The sequence below is a fragment of the Piliocolobus tephrosceles genome, chromosome 10 (assembly GCF_002776525.5).
Source record: "Piliocolobus tephrosceles isolate RC106 chromosome 10, ASM277652v3, whole genome shotgun sequence".
NCBI classification, from domain to species: domain Eukaryota; kingdom Metazoa; phylum Chordata; class Mammalia; order Primates; family Cercopithecidae; genus Piliocolobus; species Piliocolobus tephrosceles.
In genome coordinates, this window is record NC_045443.1 from 85,932,887 (window position 1) to 85,950,835 (window position 17,949).

Consider the following 17,949-nt stretch of genomic DNA (forward strand, 5'->3'; position numbering starts at 1 on the left):
AAGTCTTTGCAAGCCAAACTGGCACGGGCTGCATACCACATCCTGCAGGTATTTGGACTCAGAAGAAAAATAACTCCACGTCAGAACACCTAACTTCCTCTCTAGATCACTGATCTTAAAACCTTTGAATCTTATGGTTCAAGTGTCACCGAGGTCCCTAAATCTCATGAGATCAGCAGCCACTTGGACATTTTGCAAGACCCTTACTTGTTTCGGCTGTCTCTCCCAAGTCTAAGGCAGGAATCAAAACCCAGTAGTGATCTATGACTCCCTTGACACTTTTATAAAATGCTGTGCATATGTCAACTCTTCTGGGGAAAGAGTCCATGATTTTCAGACCTAGCACTGTTTAATAATCATGGCTGTAGAGGAGAAAAGCTCTACGCTTCTATCTAAATGTCATCGTTCACTCATACACAGTAGCTTACTATAATGTTAGTTGTTCAGCCTTCAGAAATAACACCCCCCAAAAAAGCTTTTTGCTTTTTTGTTTCTCCTAAAAATTTATCTACCACTAATATTGACTAAAAATTTAACCAACCAGGTGCATTACCACACCTGTATAGTTTTCAAGTGTAACTGGACTTTTTTAAAATGGTAACTCAATTTGTGATTTTACAAAATTGGCAGGGCACAGTGCTTCATGCCTATAATCCTACTGCTTTAAGAAGCCAAGGTGAGAGGATCGCTCAAAGCCAGCAGTTTGAGACCAGACTTGGCAACAAAGTGAGAGTCCATCTCAAGAAAAAAAATTTAAAAATTAGTCAGGTATGGTGGCAACTACTTGGGAGTTCCAGCTACTAGAGAGGCTGAGGCAGGAGGATCACTTGAGCCCAGGAGTTTGAGGCTCCAGTGAGCCATGACTGCACCATTGTACCCCAGACTGAGTGGCAGACATCCTGTCTCAAAAAAAAAAAAAAAATTAAGATGACAATTTTAGGAGGCTTTTCAAGGTCATCTTTCCTCAGTAAAGAGTATCTAAATAAAGATAGATAACCATTTTTCCTTTCAAATAGAAGAGATTATAAACTATCCTATTTAGGGAGTGTATAATACCTCATGATGATGACATACCTTATGATGATGATTCCAATTAAGTAGTACTAACTGAGCTTCTACAATATGATAGCTTCCTAATCACAGTAAGATAAGGTGACTACTATTCAGGAAATAAAATTCAGTAGGTTACAATGATAATTCATTAATTGTGGTTGAAATTTACACCTGAAACTACTGGGAATGCATTATAAATTATGAACTGCATTACTGTGCTGCAATGATACGTAGTTAGGGGGTCAAACCTCTGCTCAAATATTTCCCAAGTGATAATGTTCAGGTTACTAAATACCACTAGAGCTCAGCTTTCTAATCAATATACTGGGCCTAAAAACAGTTACCTCATAAGGTTATGAAAAGTAAAGGAGACAATCCATGCAAAGTGTTTCTGCATGGTGTCTATGTACTCGTAACTATTGTTTTAAAAAACCAAGGAGCAGGCTGAGCATGGTGGCTGACACCTGTAATCCCAGAACTTCAGGAGGCAGAGGTGGGAGGATCTCTTGAGACTAGGAGTTTGAGACCAGCCTGGGCAGCACAAAGGGACCCACATCTCCACAAAAGATAAACATAAAAATTCAAGGAGCAGAAGACACATTATCTAAGTAATTTATTGTATAAAGAAAGAACAATGTTTTCCTAACAATAAGACTGATACTCTTAATAATATAGCAATCTATCTAGAGAGTTTTAATAAATATTATTTCTAATAGTCCTTTTTTTAAAAAATACAAAATGTCCTTAAATTTTAGCTTTAAATACAGAAATAATTTTCTGCTGACCACAGGAGCAGAAATTAAAATGTTAAATATTGCAACCTAATGAAATAAAATTTGAAAACTATCTTTCAAACTATTATTTTTCAAAGGTCAAACAAAATTATATGAAATCTTCACTATTAATGATATACATAGGTCATTTGAAGACAAGTTTAGAATTCATCCAGAAATGGGGACATTCAGGGACTCCAATTCTTCACTTTAATGCAGTAGTAACTCTATTTGAGGAATATAATATTTGAAGAGAAAAATAATCAGAATTAATCAAGACTGTCTATTCAAAGTGTGAAAATGTGTTATCTGAGGATATTTTTATAATCTCTTATTATGTTAATCTCCATGAATCATGTATAAATATAGCCAACTTGAATTAAGTGCCTACCACAAGACCAGGAAAACAATAGGTTCCTTTGTTCTAATGCTATCTTACTAATTTGTAGACTGACCTTGAAAAGACAGAATAATTCCACCTTTATGAGATGGGGACGGGACCTTAAGAAACATTTTGAGGAAGACAAGTCATTACCCAATAGAAAGTTAAAGACAAAAACATTTTTTCTCTTTAGCAGCAAAATCATATTGAGTTAAACTGCCTCAAATGAAGAAACAACATCATCACAAACAAAGAGAAGAGTAGGGAGAATACACAGAGAAAACTAGTTTGAACTCTAAAAGAGTTTGAATTTCCTTCTTATATGAACAATATTTTTGAATATATTTGAACAATATATTTGAATTTCCTTCTTATATGAACAATTGCAACTACTAAAAGCTGAAACCTAACTATCCCATAGATACAAGTTATGAAAACTTGATTCATCCTCTTCCCAGATACTTGACCCTTTCTTTAGGTAAGTCTGAGTTTGCCATTTAAAACAAGTCTTGCAACACTTTTTTTAGAAACAAAGCAAAATGTTCTGTAAATAGATGAACTATTATGCTTAGTAAACATGCCAGAAACATTTCAAATGAAAACCATGGGGACTGTAGGGGCAATATAAAGTGTTCAAGAAGAAATTTAAAACAATTGACATTAAAGTCATAAATCATGTGCTTCTGTGACATGAGAATCACTTCAAGCAAATAAACTTAAAGTGTGTGGGCACAGTGCAAGCTGCCACCTAATGCAAAGACGGAACTGGTAGGGGTTGCAAAGGAATGATTTCCATTGAAGGAATAACTGTGAGCAGAGGCAAAAATCAACTGTCAGGCCACTTCCTTTCCCTCACATAAAATGTAGCAAGGTTATGTCTGCAAAGCAAGATCCTCTCATCCTATATAACCTCCTTTAGTCGAGTCATTATTGAATTATTGAATTATTCCAAGAGATGCAACCTGAAAAAAAAAATCATTATGGAATAAAATAAGTTCAAAGCTGAAAAGGGCCTCCAAATTTCTCTGATTTAGTAGTTCTCATCTTCTTTGGGGCCATAGATTTATCTGAGAAATGATAAAACCTACACACTCTCCTCAGAAATGAACATAAGGCATACAAAGGTAGCACAATTCTGAGCTTCATGTGTAAGCATTTGAAGTTTATCAGTCCTAGATTAAGACCTATTGATCATGTCCATGTTCTTCATTTGAAAAATTAGGAAACTGAATGCCAGAAAGATTCAGTGATCTGTCCAAGGCCACACAGCCAGGTAATAGTGGAGCTGGCATTAAAACAACCCAGTAATCCCGACTTCCATCAAGATGCTCTGCCCCAGCATTCTTTAGAGAAAGGTTGTGATTATCTACATCCATAAATCTCAAGAGTCACTCATGTTGCTGCTGAATAAATGAAATTAATAAGTTAGGATAGGAACACTCCACTTCTTTTCAAACATTAAAACACACACACACACACACACACACACACACACACACACACACACACAATAAGCATTATTGCCTAAGCAGTCCTGATACTTCTACATAAATAACTTTTATGTAGATGCTCATTGGAAACATTAGGGTTCTTACACCCCATCTCCACAAGTTGAGATTCGGAATAGTGATGCTCTTAGAGCTGTACCTTAAATAACTCCCTGAGAGACTGTGATCTGCTGGTTCTAAAGTAATGACCTACTTTAAAATTTTGAAGATTTGTATTAATCTGGCATCCTTATAAATGTATACAACACAGATAACTAGTCATAATAGGAGTTGAGATTAAATAAGAGTCAAGACATTTTCGTTTCTAAACAATGACAGAAGAGACCATCTAGAGCAACTGCTCTTAAGCCTCCTTTCAGAAATTTGTTAAAAACATAGATGCTTGGATCCCTTTCTCAGACTTATCAAAGCAGTTTCTTGCTGTAGGTCCAGGCACTTGCAATTTTTAAATTATTATTATACTTTAAGGTTTAGGGTACATGTGCACAACGTGCAGGTTTGTTAACAACACGTAGGTATACACATGCCGGGTTGGTTTGCTGCACCCATCAACTCGTGATTTACATTAGGTATTTCTCCTAACGCTACCCCTCCACCAGCGCCCCACTCCCCAACAGGTCCCAGTGTGTGATGTTTCCCTCCCTGTGTCCATGTGTTCTCATTGTTCAATTCTCACTTATGAGTGAGAACACGTGGTGATTGGTTTACTGTTCTTATGCTATTTTGCTGAGAATAATTGTTTCCAGCTTCATCCATGTCCCTGCAAAGGACATGAACTCATCCTTTTTATGGCTGCATAGTATTCCATCGTGTATATGGGCCACATTTTCTTTACCCAGTCTATTACTGATGGACATTTGGGTTGGTTCCAAGTCTTTGCTATTGTGAATACAGGCATAATTTTCATCAGCATGACAGGTGATTGTGATGCTCATTAAAGTGGAGCACATCATTTCTTCTTCTTCACTCATGCAGCAAACATTTAATGAACACCTTCTACTTTGCTGTCCCCAGCCTTCTCTTATATCAACATTAAAATTCCCAGATGAATAATTTAGCCAACAACTGACTGAGCCCATTGGGTATTAAGATAACATACATTAAAAAGTAGTTTTGCACCATTACATCTTCAAGGGTCTGTCTTGCTTTGTAGACTTATTCTTTCCTTCATCTTGTCTCTAAAAACTTTATCTTCCTTACAGAAAGCTAAGATCATGTTCATGTTTGCTAGACTAGGTCATCTCACACAAGTTTACCATAACATTTTCTGTATTATTCTGCTTGGTCTTGTCAATAACTTCTAGAATCTGAAAACAATTTATTGATAAATGAATTCAGGCATGGGCATAAGGAGTCAGATGGGAGTTAAGGCAGTAACTGATCTCATGGTGCTTACTACCATCCTACTTCCAGTAATGCGACCCTACACTCATTTCAGCTCTGAACTGAGGCACTTGGTATGGTTCCTCTTCCCTAAGTTCACATAATCATAAAATAGTAACAGTGTCTAACACTTACCAAATATCTACTATGTGCCAGGCACTGTGCTCACTATGGGCTTAGGCTACATTGTTACAATTTATCCTCAGATCCCTCTGACATATCATCTCTATTTAACAGATGAAGAAACTGAGGCTGGAAGAGGTCAAGTGCCTTGACTAAAGTCACACAGCCATCACCTGTTAAGTCTAGACTAGAATCCAGGTCATGCACAAAAGTTAAATTTTAAACACATACTGTCCTTTTAGTATTGTTTCTTGGGTCACAAACTAACAAGCAACTCAAGGAAAAAAACATGATCTGTTTTTAAACAGTATGTTTTTTTTTTTTTTTTAAATACGTCCCCCTCACCCCCACCCTATACACAATAGCTAACTGGGTGTATACCAGGCAACTCTTGCATGGCTTTGCTCATAGTTCCCTCAAGTAAGACATACTGATACATCTGCTGCTGCTGTATGGGAGAATGCTTTTAAAACTTAACTCTCTGGGTCCTAAGGCATTTGTATAAACTGTGTCTGTAGGTTTCTACTTCTATATTGAGGCTAAGCTAGCAAGACTTCAACAGTGGCCTTAAACTTCTGTTTTGAAGTTCTATTATAAACCCAAAATAAAAAACATATACACCGGAACATATGTATCAAGAAGAGGGAAGATGAATAGAGCCCCTTCTACTCCTTATCCTATTACCCCAACAAATAAACTTTTCATCCCTTTCTCTACATCACAACCCTCATTTCTTACCTATTCTCACATCACCTCGGTTCTCCAGTCAGTATTTAAATAACCAGGAATTTAAAAAAATTGCTTCTCAAGCTTTGTTCATCCTGAAATCATACATGGTTCAAACAAGCATGTAAGATCTCCCCTAGATTGTGAGGGTTGGGTAGGATGCATTCCAGATGTGTTATGCCCTCTCTGTGGCTTGATCTTGAGAGAAAGCACCTGGAAAAGCATAGCATGGAGCTGGCAGTGACTTAGGGGCAGCAATGCAAATGGCTTTCGCTGAGGGAAGAGTTCAGTGTCACAAACCAGGGAGATGAGTCCCTTCAGCATGTGGGCAATGAATCACCTCTCTATGTTCCCTGAAGAAGCAAATGCCCACTGACATGTGACAGGGTCTTCATACTGATGGAATGGGGAGAACAGCCATTTCAGATTTCCTTTCGTTAGGCTTTTTAGAGGAGAGTAGGAAGACGTGTGAACATGCTGGGGAACCCACTGGAGAGATTATGGGGAACAAGCCAGGGCAAGCCCATCAGCACACAGCGAACTCTCCAAGGTCCTTCACTGCCTATGAAGGAGGGCGAGAAGACCAGCAAAGAAGCAGTCACAGCAGTGGTGTGCAACTAGCCAGTTTTACCAACAAATTATCCATGACCTTAAATATCTCACTACCTGCTTTCTATAAACCCTTTATAGTAACCCAATGATTCCTTTCCCCACCTTAGGAAAACAGTACTTTGGGGCAAGAAAAATCTAAATCTTTGATCAACAAGCACAGGAAAAAGAGCCACAGCTCTTTTTTACACAGCACTTTAAAGCATTCCTTACTCACCAATTTAGTGACGTCTTTTACATTATTAGTCACACGATTCCTGCAGATCCCTTCAGTTTTGACGAGAGGATTAAATAGGAGCAGTTGAAGATAAATGCAAGTGAGAATCCAAGTCTAAAGGAAAACAGAAAAATTGCTTGGTGATCATCAGTTAAAATATGTAATCATTCAAACTTTTAATATCTAATGCTTTGATGCACAAAAAGGCTGGTCTAATATATATATATATATATATATATATATATATATATATATGTTATTGGCTTAAATGCAATTAAATATTACACATTCAAGCTATGCTCACCAAAGTTTTAAAAAGCTTTTAGCTAAAATCCATTTTGAATTATTCTCTCAATGACAATATTGTTAACTTTTGTCAAAAACTTTCTTCAGCCAATTTCCCAGTGGCAATTAGGAATAAACTTGTAACAGCATGTTAAAGACTTAGCCCTTAGGGTGTCTTCTAAAAACTAGAGAATGCATAAAATGTATACCTTATGGCACCAAAAGAAACATCTGATTTCTACTTTAAATGTAGCCCGCTTGGCAAGTAGCAGTATAACCCCTGAGCAGTGCTTTAATTCAATAATCTACAATAGTACACCAAGTTAAAGTGACAGAGATGTGTATTTTTAGACCTAAGACAGAATTCCACTTAATTTGTGAGACATCAAAAGAATATTTTGAAACACAGCTTTTTACCCACTTAAGGAAAATATTTCCTTAGCCAATAGGAAGGCATTCTTGAACCCTAGGAGAAAGTAATCTGTCTTCTCTCTCTCTCTCAAACACACATAACCTACACATCGGCTTGAAAACATTTTCTATCATATAGTTCTTTTAATGCATGACTTATTATTCCTTATTACACTATAGAGTTTCAAGGACTTGTGCATCTGATTTATCTTTGTAGTATCTTCACAACACATAACACAGTATCTTGCATATAAAAAGCCCTTAATAAATATTTGCTGGGTGAATCAGTGGTCAAGGTAACAATATATTCTGATGCTCAAATTCAATAACCATTTATTGAACATGTATTATGCTACAGGAACAGTGCTAGTCACTAGAGTAACAAAGATGATGAAGATGCCCTTGAAACTCCAAGGCAGGTAAATAAATAACACCCACACCTTGTGATAAACACTTTGGGAACACAGAGGAGGAAGCAATTAATCAATTAACCTTAAGGGGGAGAACCAGTTGCAGGAAGCAGTGCCAAGAAAAGCCAGAGAGAAAATGTGACTGTGGCCAGATTTAGGAGGAAAAGGAGGATTAGCAAGGGCTGACAAAAAAAAAAAAAATAAGATGAGCGTTCCAGGAAAAATAAGCAACATGACAAAACCATGCAGATGTGAAGACATCTTAAAATATGTGTGAATTCTTTTATGAGATGCCATTTTTCTGTAAAATCTTAAAATTACACAAGAGTCCAGATGCACATGGCTAGAAATCTTCTCTATTATATAGCTAGCCATATTTAAAAGGAACTGCATTATTATTTTCAATTAATATCTGCATGCTAACTAGATATTATACTAGAACAAATAATGATTATTATTTGCTAAAATTTCTAAAACTACAATGCTAATTACATGGATAAAGTGGTTTGTATTCAAAATAAAAATCCTTTTATTCCCTTACCACCATGGTCTATTTTAGCAGTAATCCTGCATAATTTAATTTAAGGCTACTTTGAGCACTGTGGGGTCACACTCTTCATAGCATCATCTTTCTTGGACCACAGTGAAGACTAAGTTGTAAAAATTATTTCTGTCTGAGGATTCTTCTTTTTGGACAGACAACCCCTACATACAAACGCTCTGTTAATAACACAGTCTCACAGTCTTCCTTCACATGTGTAAATATAATTTAGTAAACTCAGCTTTCTTTTATATTGTCATTCCTAAGACATAATCTCCCTGGTAATAAACTTCTCTAAGCCCCTCTTTCCTGATGTGATTTGGGAAGTTTCTCTAAGATATCTCTGTAATGGACCAATCTCAGAAATGACCATAATCACATCCTTGGCTCAAAGAAATTTAATGGCAGAAATTCTGTTACTGGTCTTCACAATCCTTTACTCCTGGCCTTGAATAAATACTAAAGAAACATTCGTTCACTCATTCCTCTAACAAGTATTTATTGAGTATCTGGTGTATACCAGGCATTGTTCTAGGTGCTAGGCCTATATAATGAACAAAAACATCCTGCCCTCATAAGGCTTAATCAACAAACATAAGTAACTAGGTTATACAGTATGTCAAAAGGTGTCAAAAGCTGTGGGAAAAAAAAAAAAAAGATTAGAGCAAGGTTAAGGGAATTGGAATCATAATGTCTACTCTGCCTTACTGGTGATCTTGGGTTCAGAGTGACAATCACAGTCATGAGTCACAGGAGGCTTTGCTCAGTACCATGTGTACTACTTAGTTTTAAGAAAGGTTAGGTTGGCCAGTTGTGGTGGCTCATGACTATAATCCCAGCACTTTAGGAGGCAGAGGTGGGTGGATCACGAGGTCAGGACATCGAGACCAGCTTGGCCAACATGGTGAATCCCCGTCTCTACTAAAAATACAAAAATTAGCTGGGTGTGGCAGTGCAAGCCTGTAATCTCAGCTACTGGGGAGGCTGAGGCAGCAGAATTGTTTCAACCCGTGAGGCAGAGGAGAGGTCGCAATGAGCGAAGATCGTGCCGCTGCACTCCAGCCTGGAGACAAAAGCTAGACTCCATTTCAAAAAAGAAGAAAGGGAAGAAAGAAAGAAAGAGAGGAAGGAAGGAAGGAAGGAAGGAAGGAAGGAAGGAAGGAAGGAAGGAAGGAAGGAAGGAAGGAAGGAAGGAAGGAAGGAGGAAAGAAGGAAGGAAGGAAGGAAAGAAAGAAAAGAAAGAAAGAAAGAAAGAAAGAAAGAAAGAAAGAAAGAAAGAAAAGTAGGTCAGGTAACAAAAGAGTACATACAGTACCAGCAGAGCCAACTCCCAGGCCATCTCTAATATCAGAAAGTCACTGAACACTCAGGGTATGTGTGGCAATGATAGGTGATATTGGGTAGGTGATTCCTTCTCCTTATACTTTGCTAGCTGAGCAGCTTTTTAGGAATATGGCATGAACTTCTATTCATTTTCTAGAGCAGCTATCCCTTCCAGTACCAGTCTCAACAATAAAATATTAATACATATCAGTGCATGATATATGCTTGTAATAAAGCACACATCAGTGCTTGCTACCTAGTAACTTCAGCTGAGTTCTCTTGGAGGAAGTATAGATGAATACCTAAAAGTTTCTTGAGTCCTTGTTGAAAGAAGACTTATAGGGAGGGTCAAATCACCAGGCATTTCTGAGTCTAGAGAAGAGCCACAGAACTAACTGTACTCTTTTCTTTCCAAAGATTGCAGTATGTATGGAAACAGCTTGGAATTTTTAACAGGGTAATATTGACAAGTGTCTCATTAAGAAGACAACATTTCACCAAAGATTGGACAAAGCTAAGGCAGTGGTCCACGCAGACATCTGTGGGAAGAGTACAGACACAGAGAGAAAAGCTGGTGCCAAGGTCCTAAGGTCTATTTAAGACATCTGTTATTTAAGATATAGCAAGAGTAAATTAGGGAGCAGTAGAGGATGATGATGTCAGAGAGACAATGGAGAGGCCAGCTTATGTAGGGCTTATTGAAGCCCATTGCCCAGACATTGACTCTTAATTGAATAAAATAGGATTCATTGCAAGAATTTGAGCAGAGGAGGGATATAAATATACTTCAGAATAAAAATAAATTAAATAAGATCAGTCTGATTGCTATAATAAAAATAGACTTTAGGGTGACAACAGGTAGAAAATGAAACAGACAAGTTGGGAGGTTGTTGCTGTAATCCAATCAAGAAAGGGTTATAGTAATACATTGACTGAAAGTGGTTAGACTCTGGACATCTTCCTAAGGCTGAACCATGAGAATTTCCTGACAGAGTAAGATTTGAGAGAAAGAGTCAAAGATGACTATAAGAATTTTGGTATGAACAACTGGAAAGATGGTGTTGCCATCAACTGATATGGGGAAGACTGGGGATAGAGAAGGTTTGGGGGGCAGATCAGGAGTTAAGTTTTGAGTATGTTAAGTTTAAGATGTCTTTGAAATATTCTAGGCTGGGCGCGGTGGCTCAAGCCTGTAATCCCAGCACTTTGGGAGGCTGAGACAGGCGGATCACGAGGTCAGGAAATCGAGACCATCCTGGCTAACACGGTGAAACCCCATCTCTACTAAAAAAAAAAAAAAAAAAAAAAAAAAACTAGCCGGGCCAGGTGGCGGCGCCTGTAGTCCCAGCTACTCGGGAGGCTGAGGCAGGAGAATGGCGTAAACCCGGGAGGCGGAGCTTGCAGTGAGCTGAGATCCGGCCACTGCACTCCACTCCAGCCCGGGCGACAGAGCGAGACTCCGTCTCAAAAAAAAAAAAAAAAGAAAAAAAAAAAAAAGAGATATTCTAGTGATAATGCCAGGTCAAGATATTTAAATCTGGACTTAGGAGGAAAGCTTGGGCTGCAGATATAAATATGATAGCCTTCCATATATAAATGGGATGTTAAGCAAATGAGTGGATGAGATAACCAAGGGAGTGAGTAAAAGTACAAAAAAGAACAAAGGACTGAGCATGCTATGGTGTTCTAACCTTAAGGGATCTGACAGAAGAGTTAGAACCCACAAAAGAGTCCAAGAGAGCAAAGCAAAAAGATCATGGAAGAAAGTCAAGACTTTAAAAATGTACTTTAAGGAAAATAAGGTCAAACTATGTCAAATGCTGGTTATAGGTCGAGTAAGACAAGGATTGAGAACTGACTACTGGTTTGGCAACATTAAGGTCACTGGTGATATTAACAAGAGCACTTTTATTGAAGTGGTACGGGAAAAAGCCAGTCTATGGTGGGTGTAAGAAAGCAAGAGACAAGACTAACCAGAAACAATGAGTATGAACATCTGTTTTGAAGTTTTCCTTCAAAGGAGAGCAACCGGATAAACAAACACATAAATAAAACCAAGATGAGGAAGTAGCTGGCATGAAATTGGGGGTGAAGAGAGTTTTCTTTGTAAGAAGGTTGAAATACCACAATGTGTATATGCCTATGGGAATGATCCAATAGAAGGGAGCAATTGGCAATATAGGTCAGAAGAGAGGGGACTGCTTGGGCAACAGCCTTGAGCAGGAAAGAAGGGGTGAGATTCAGTTCTCAAGTAGAAAGTGTGGCTTTAAATAGGAGTATAAGTAGTTCCATTCTATCAGGCAGAGTACTGGAATGTGAATGCAGATGCCGGGGGTGTTTTGGGAACAATTCCATGAATAGAGCTAAAAGTTACTGAACATTTACTATATACCAAGCATCTTGGATATCTAATAACGAAAAAACAATAACTTTCGTATGTCCTAATTTTAAAGATGAAGGAGTTGAGGTACAAGGAGATTTGGTGACTTCTGAGTGGTGAAATCAGTAAGCCCAGATCTGTCCAATTCTAACTCCTGTCCTTTTAGCATCTCTATACTGTCCCAGAACTCCCACAAATCTGTTAGATGATTTGTGAGAACTGTGATGTGATAACAAATCTCTAAAACTTTAATAAGTTTGTAAATATCAAGCATATGGAGACAAGTCTGTTCCACATTCCATGCCACAGCTGAATATTCTACATTATTCAAACCATCATAATTTTTAATATATGTCATTTGATAGTTTCTTAAAATATATCAACACACACTGCTATAATAATTGAAGAATGATTTGATCAGGGCAATATTTTTTTTTGCATCAGTTAAATTCAAATAGCTTACAAAGATAAGGTTTTGTTCATTTTATAAAAATCTATTGAGTAAATACTAAAATTAAACCTATGTTGGCTTATAAACATTCAAATATCTCTGAAAAACCTATATTTCTTAAAGCCCTTTATTTTAAAGCCATTATAAATAAATTCATATTGTAATTTAATTTTGCAGATACTTTGCTACCATTTAAACTACCCACCTTTCATAAAATTAAAGAATTCATTCTGGCATAGCTAAACATTAGGACAGGGGGATAATCAAGTTAGAAATACTGAGGTTTTTGCGAAGCAGTGATGACACCTCCTTCACCAGTATACTCAGGAGACAGCTGAACTGCACAGATTACTTCTTTATATAAAAAAGAAATTTTTCAGTATTAATTTTTCTACACAGAAGTCTTTCTAATATTGTACATACACTTTGATTTCTTAAACAGTGAATTGAAATATTAAACTTTGCTTTTCTTTGACGGTTCAGGTTCATCAAATAAAAGGAAGATTTTCAAAGTATCTCACTTATGTAGTTGTAACTTCCCTTCTCCAAGAGGTTCCAAATTACTGTACTTGTTTGTATAACTTTTAAACATTTAGGTTTCACTTGTTTGTTCCTTAGTTTTCCTGTTTCCCCCAAATTCTCATGTCATTACTTGCAACATATTTTTACCACTCACATGCCTATTTCCAGTCTCCTGCACTCTTGATGATGAGCACAACACATGTCCCATGTGGGAGCTTACAGCAGGAAGTATAATGGTCCCAACGATGTCCATGTTCTAATTCTTGGAACTTGTGAATATATCACCACATATGGCAAAATGGACTTTCCAGACATGATTACGTTAAGAACTAGAGATGAAGAGACTATCCTAGATTCCCTGGGTCCAATCTAATCCCCACGGTCCTTAAAAATGGAGACTATTTTCCAGCTCTGTTCAGAGACAGGTGCAATGATGGAAGAACAGTCAGGTAAATGCGACATGAAAAGGACTCAACACGTCCTTGCTGGTACTGAAAATAGAGAGAAGGGACCAGGAGTCAAGGAATGTAGGAAGCTTCTAGAAGCTGGAAAAGAGAAAGAAATAGATTCTCCCCTAGAGTCTTTGGAAAGCAACACACAGTCCAACTGATACTTTGATTTAAATGAGCCCTATTTTGAACACTTGATCTTCAAAATTATAATATTATATATATATATATATATATATATATATATATATATATAATATATATATATATTTTTTTTGATGGAGTCTCTCTCTGTTGCCCAGGCTGGAGTGCAGTGGTGCGGTCGTGGTTCACTGCAACCTCTGCCTCTGAGGTTCAAGTGATTCTCCTGCCTCAGCCTCCCGAGTAGCTGGGATTACAGGTGCCTGCCACCACGGCCGGCCTTTTTTTTTTTTTTTTTTTGTATTTTTGGTAGAGACGGAGTTTCACCATGTTGGCCAGGCTGGTCTTGAACTCCTGAGCTCAGGTAATCCACCTGCTTTAGCCTCCCAAAGTGTTGGGATTACAGGCATGAGCCACTACACCCAGTCAGTCACTAAATTTGTGGTAATTTACTACAGTAGCAACAGAAAAATAAAACACAGCTCAATTGAAATACTTTTGGAATGAATGAATGAATGGTGTAGTGTAGTGATGGTCAAGCTATTCCAGATGAGGAAAGTGAACTCCCTCTGTCAGAATTCTTGGCTCCCACCCTTTATTTTAAGCAGAGCAGCTCAGCCTTTTTTTTTTTTTTTTTTTTTTTTAATTTGTTCATGTCTCTTAGAAAGATTCTGTTTAAACAAAGGTTTCCAAGGACCAAGAAGAAATTAGGAAAAAAAACAAAACAAAAAAACGCTTTTGGAAACCATGGGCAGAACATGGATCCAGAAAACCTCTCAGTCCCTTCCCATGTGACTTCAAACAAGTCAGCTAATCCCCCTGAGTATCCATTTATCAGCCTATAAAATGAGAGTAAAAATAATTTTTGTCTTACCCATTTCATGAACTAGTAGTAAGAATCAAATGAGAAACGATTCAAACTGCGGATGCTATGCAATTATTTGTTGTGTGGTTTATGGGCTTTGCATTGGCTAGGAAACCAGGAAACAAGTACTTCAAAAATGTTCGAGTAAAACTTTCTGAGAAAAGACTGTATAGAGTAAATCTCCCATGAACAAAGAGTATGACCTTTAGCACATGAATATTTTCATACTGACTGAGTTCACACACCTTTTTCATTTATTTCTTAGTTCTGAACTGTGTTTAGAGTAGCTTTAGTTACCAGACAATTGACTTCCAATTAAATGAGGTGTTCTAATATATCAACAAAATATTTATCTTTGTTTTCTCTTCCTCTTATTCCAATTTCTGGGAACTCTGAGGGGATAGTGTACCTAAATGTGTGGGTGTGCACACACGCTCACACACACCCTAATGGAGATATACTCCTGAAGCAAAATGTCCCTGTGTTTGTGACTTCTGCTCTAAAATGTATCTTTTCAGTTTGGGTAATCATCTGTGTGTGTGTGTGTGTTTTTTTTTTTTTTTTTTTTTCTGTTAACATTCTCTGCAGCTGTAAATGACATTTTTCTTTGGCTACTTTGTTTTATCATTGTACAACTTTTCTCTCTAGGTCAAGCTCATTGTGTGATAACCTCTCATTTCTGGATAGTCTTTCATTGTATAGACACATATTGTCGTGGGTAGTTCTCGTTTTTTTTTAGAAACAGGCATCAAAAGTGTCCCCCGTGTATTCCCCCACAACACACAAAATTCCAATAATCCTTTCATTGCTAAATGCTGCCTTCAAATTATTTACATGATTAGGAAAAAAAAAAAAAAAAAATGAGAAATCTGTGTGCACTGTTACAACCAAGGCATGCAGTAGAAACAGTTCTGGTAGAGGGAAGTAATCCTGACTAAAATTTATGTTAACATCAATGACAGATGTGGCAGGTCCTTTTCTGGGAGCAGGTTTTAACAGTAGCAGATAGCACTAGAAAAGCACTTTAAAGAAGTCTGGGGTGGGAGGAATTTACAAGAAGATGAGGCTGAAGACCTCAAAGGCAAAGGTCTTGCTCAATTTTCATTTTCATTGAGAACAAACATCAGCAGACTCCAGTGGGCTATTCACCAAATAACCAATCCCTCCTGAACACAGAGTTTTCCTTACAGTAAAAAGCCATATGCCAGGAAAAGAAGCTACAAAATCCCCAAACGAAACCATGGACTTAATCTGAACGTGTGTTGCAACACATAAGTCACACTGCAGATTCCTTTTCTTCAGTAGAAATTAAAATGCATGCAGCCTAAGAACATCAGGAGGACAAATGCTGTTCAAGAAACCAGAAGATACCAATCTTCTAAACTTGGAAAAAAAAATACAGGAAAAAAAGCCTTTCTTTCTCTATGAATATGAGAAGTGATTTTAAAATATGCATTGTCAGGGTCCACATTACAGACTTCACAAAGTCAAAAAGAGAGTGAAGTGTTTGTGTAGCTCATTTTCTTTATGCACAGACCTAAGAAATGGTATTAGAGCTGCCCTGAACAAAACAGCAGCTGCTGCCAAAAACAACATTCATCTTCTCTTTAATCTTGCATACCAGCTATTGAAGCAGGCAGTTCCCTTGTAGCCCAAATGTATTTTGGAAGAGAGCCAATTGGCTCAACTACCCAAAGACAAGAAAGCCAGTTACCAAGATACAGGTATGGTAATTAGTCCTGAGTTCAGGTCTTCTTAACTTATATGAACCATATCTTCCAAAAATAATCTATGTAAACCAACAATAGGATCCTCATTTGGTGAATAACCATTCAGTTCTACATGACTTCTTTTTTCAGATCCTTTTAATTGCTTAAAGATGTATCATTAAATATTATAAGGAAAATACCTAATCATCTTACATTGACTGAAATTCTTCTCTAAGCACTGCTCAGTAATCTCAAAGGGACAAATGAAACATTTAGTAGATTTTTTAGTTTTTGAAACTTAACTACTATCAATGAAGCAGATGTTACCAGAGTAACTAATTGAAACTCAGACCAACTTGGAACTAAATTGGTGGGTGCCAAAATCTTGTAAAGATACTCTTCTAACTTCCCGCCACAAAAATCCTTTTGTGAAGAAGTAAACTAAAAATGTTTTAAAATATAGGTGATCATTAAAATATGTAATGAATATGTTCTTATAACAAAAAACTGAATGTCCTAGAAAGAAATTGCTTAATATAAAAAGGCAGACGACATAATATAATAAGGCAATTTAATGCAATAAGGGAATTTAAAGATTTCAAGGTACTCAACATATGAGAAAATTTGGGGAAATTCACCCTTTAATAATCAGTCCTTGTTCTATATGTAAATACCACTTAAAGGGGAACTAACTCAAAATATATGAACTCCTAAGGGCTGCATACAGGACAAGCAGTTTGCAGATAGTATTTCCTATAATCCTCCCATCAACCAGGTAGATATTATTACCCTATTCTGTAGGTGAGCAAAACACAATTTGGAGAGATTGGGTAACTTCCTCATGGCCACTTTGCTAGGAAATTGCGGGACTGGATATAAACCAAAACCTACACTAGCTATGCTGGAAAGAAAAATACTGGGCCAGTTAGATAATAAAACTGACTTCATTTATATTTAATGAACAACTAAATTTTATTTAAAAGGGTCATATTGCAGAAGGCATATAGGTCTCTTTAACTCAACCAGTTTCAAACTGAAACTACATGTCAAGTTATTACTAGGTTGAATAAAGTCAGCAGGTAAATCAAGTTACACTTATCTATAGCTTAAACAAAAATTTACATAGCTAGAGGGAGGGGAGAAACCCAAAAAATAAAGCGATAAGTTGTTTCTTCTTATAAAAACAAAATTGGGTGCTTTCAGACTTCTAGTAACATTATCCCAGGAGCCACTTATTCATTCAACAGACATGTCCAGAGTATCTAATAAATACATAAGCTTAAGACAGAAAGACTATGGTCATTGGCCTCAGGAAGCTCAAGTTACTGGGGAACACAGCACAGAGGTGGGCATCAGAGGGAAAAGGCCCAGCCCCTCCCTCAACCGTCCCCTGCCCCAAGTACAGCTAAACCTGACTTGGGGAGGGGAGCATTTGAGGGAGGGGCTGAGAGATAGTTTCTGGGGGGAGAAGCTTCTCCAAAGGTGATCAGGGACAGCCAACTCAAAGACAGTGAGGGAGAAGACCCCTGACAGACGCAGTAGCAGGTGCCCACAGAAGTGTGGAAACAAGGCATGTTCTTAGAATTCTGTGACTTTTTACTCCATTGGAAAATGAGAATAAGCAAAAAAAAAAAAAATACAAGGCTAGAGAGAGAGATATAGAGGCCCTCCTAATTTTGCTAATTGAT

At 37.3% G+C, this 17,949-nt stretch overlaps 1 protein-coding gene across 2 annotated transcripts in view; it reads right to left on the reverse strand.

Moving 5' to 3' along the window:
• Nucleotides 1-17,949, reverse strand: part of KITLG (KIT ligand) — an 87,792-nt gene that overhangs the window by 44,621 nt on the left and 25,222 nt on the right. For both annotated transcript variants that reach the window (XM_023205352.1, XM_023205300.2), the window contains exon 2: nucleotides 6,775-6,888. In XM_023205352.1, the coding sequence (XP_023061120.1) occupies nucleotides 6,775-6,888 (114 nt within the window). The remainder of the gene's footprint in view (nucleotides 1-6,774; nucleotides 6,889-17,949) is intronic.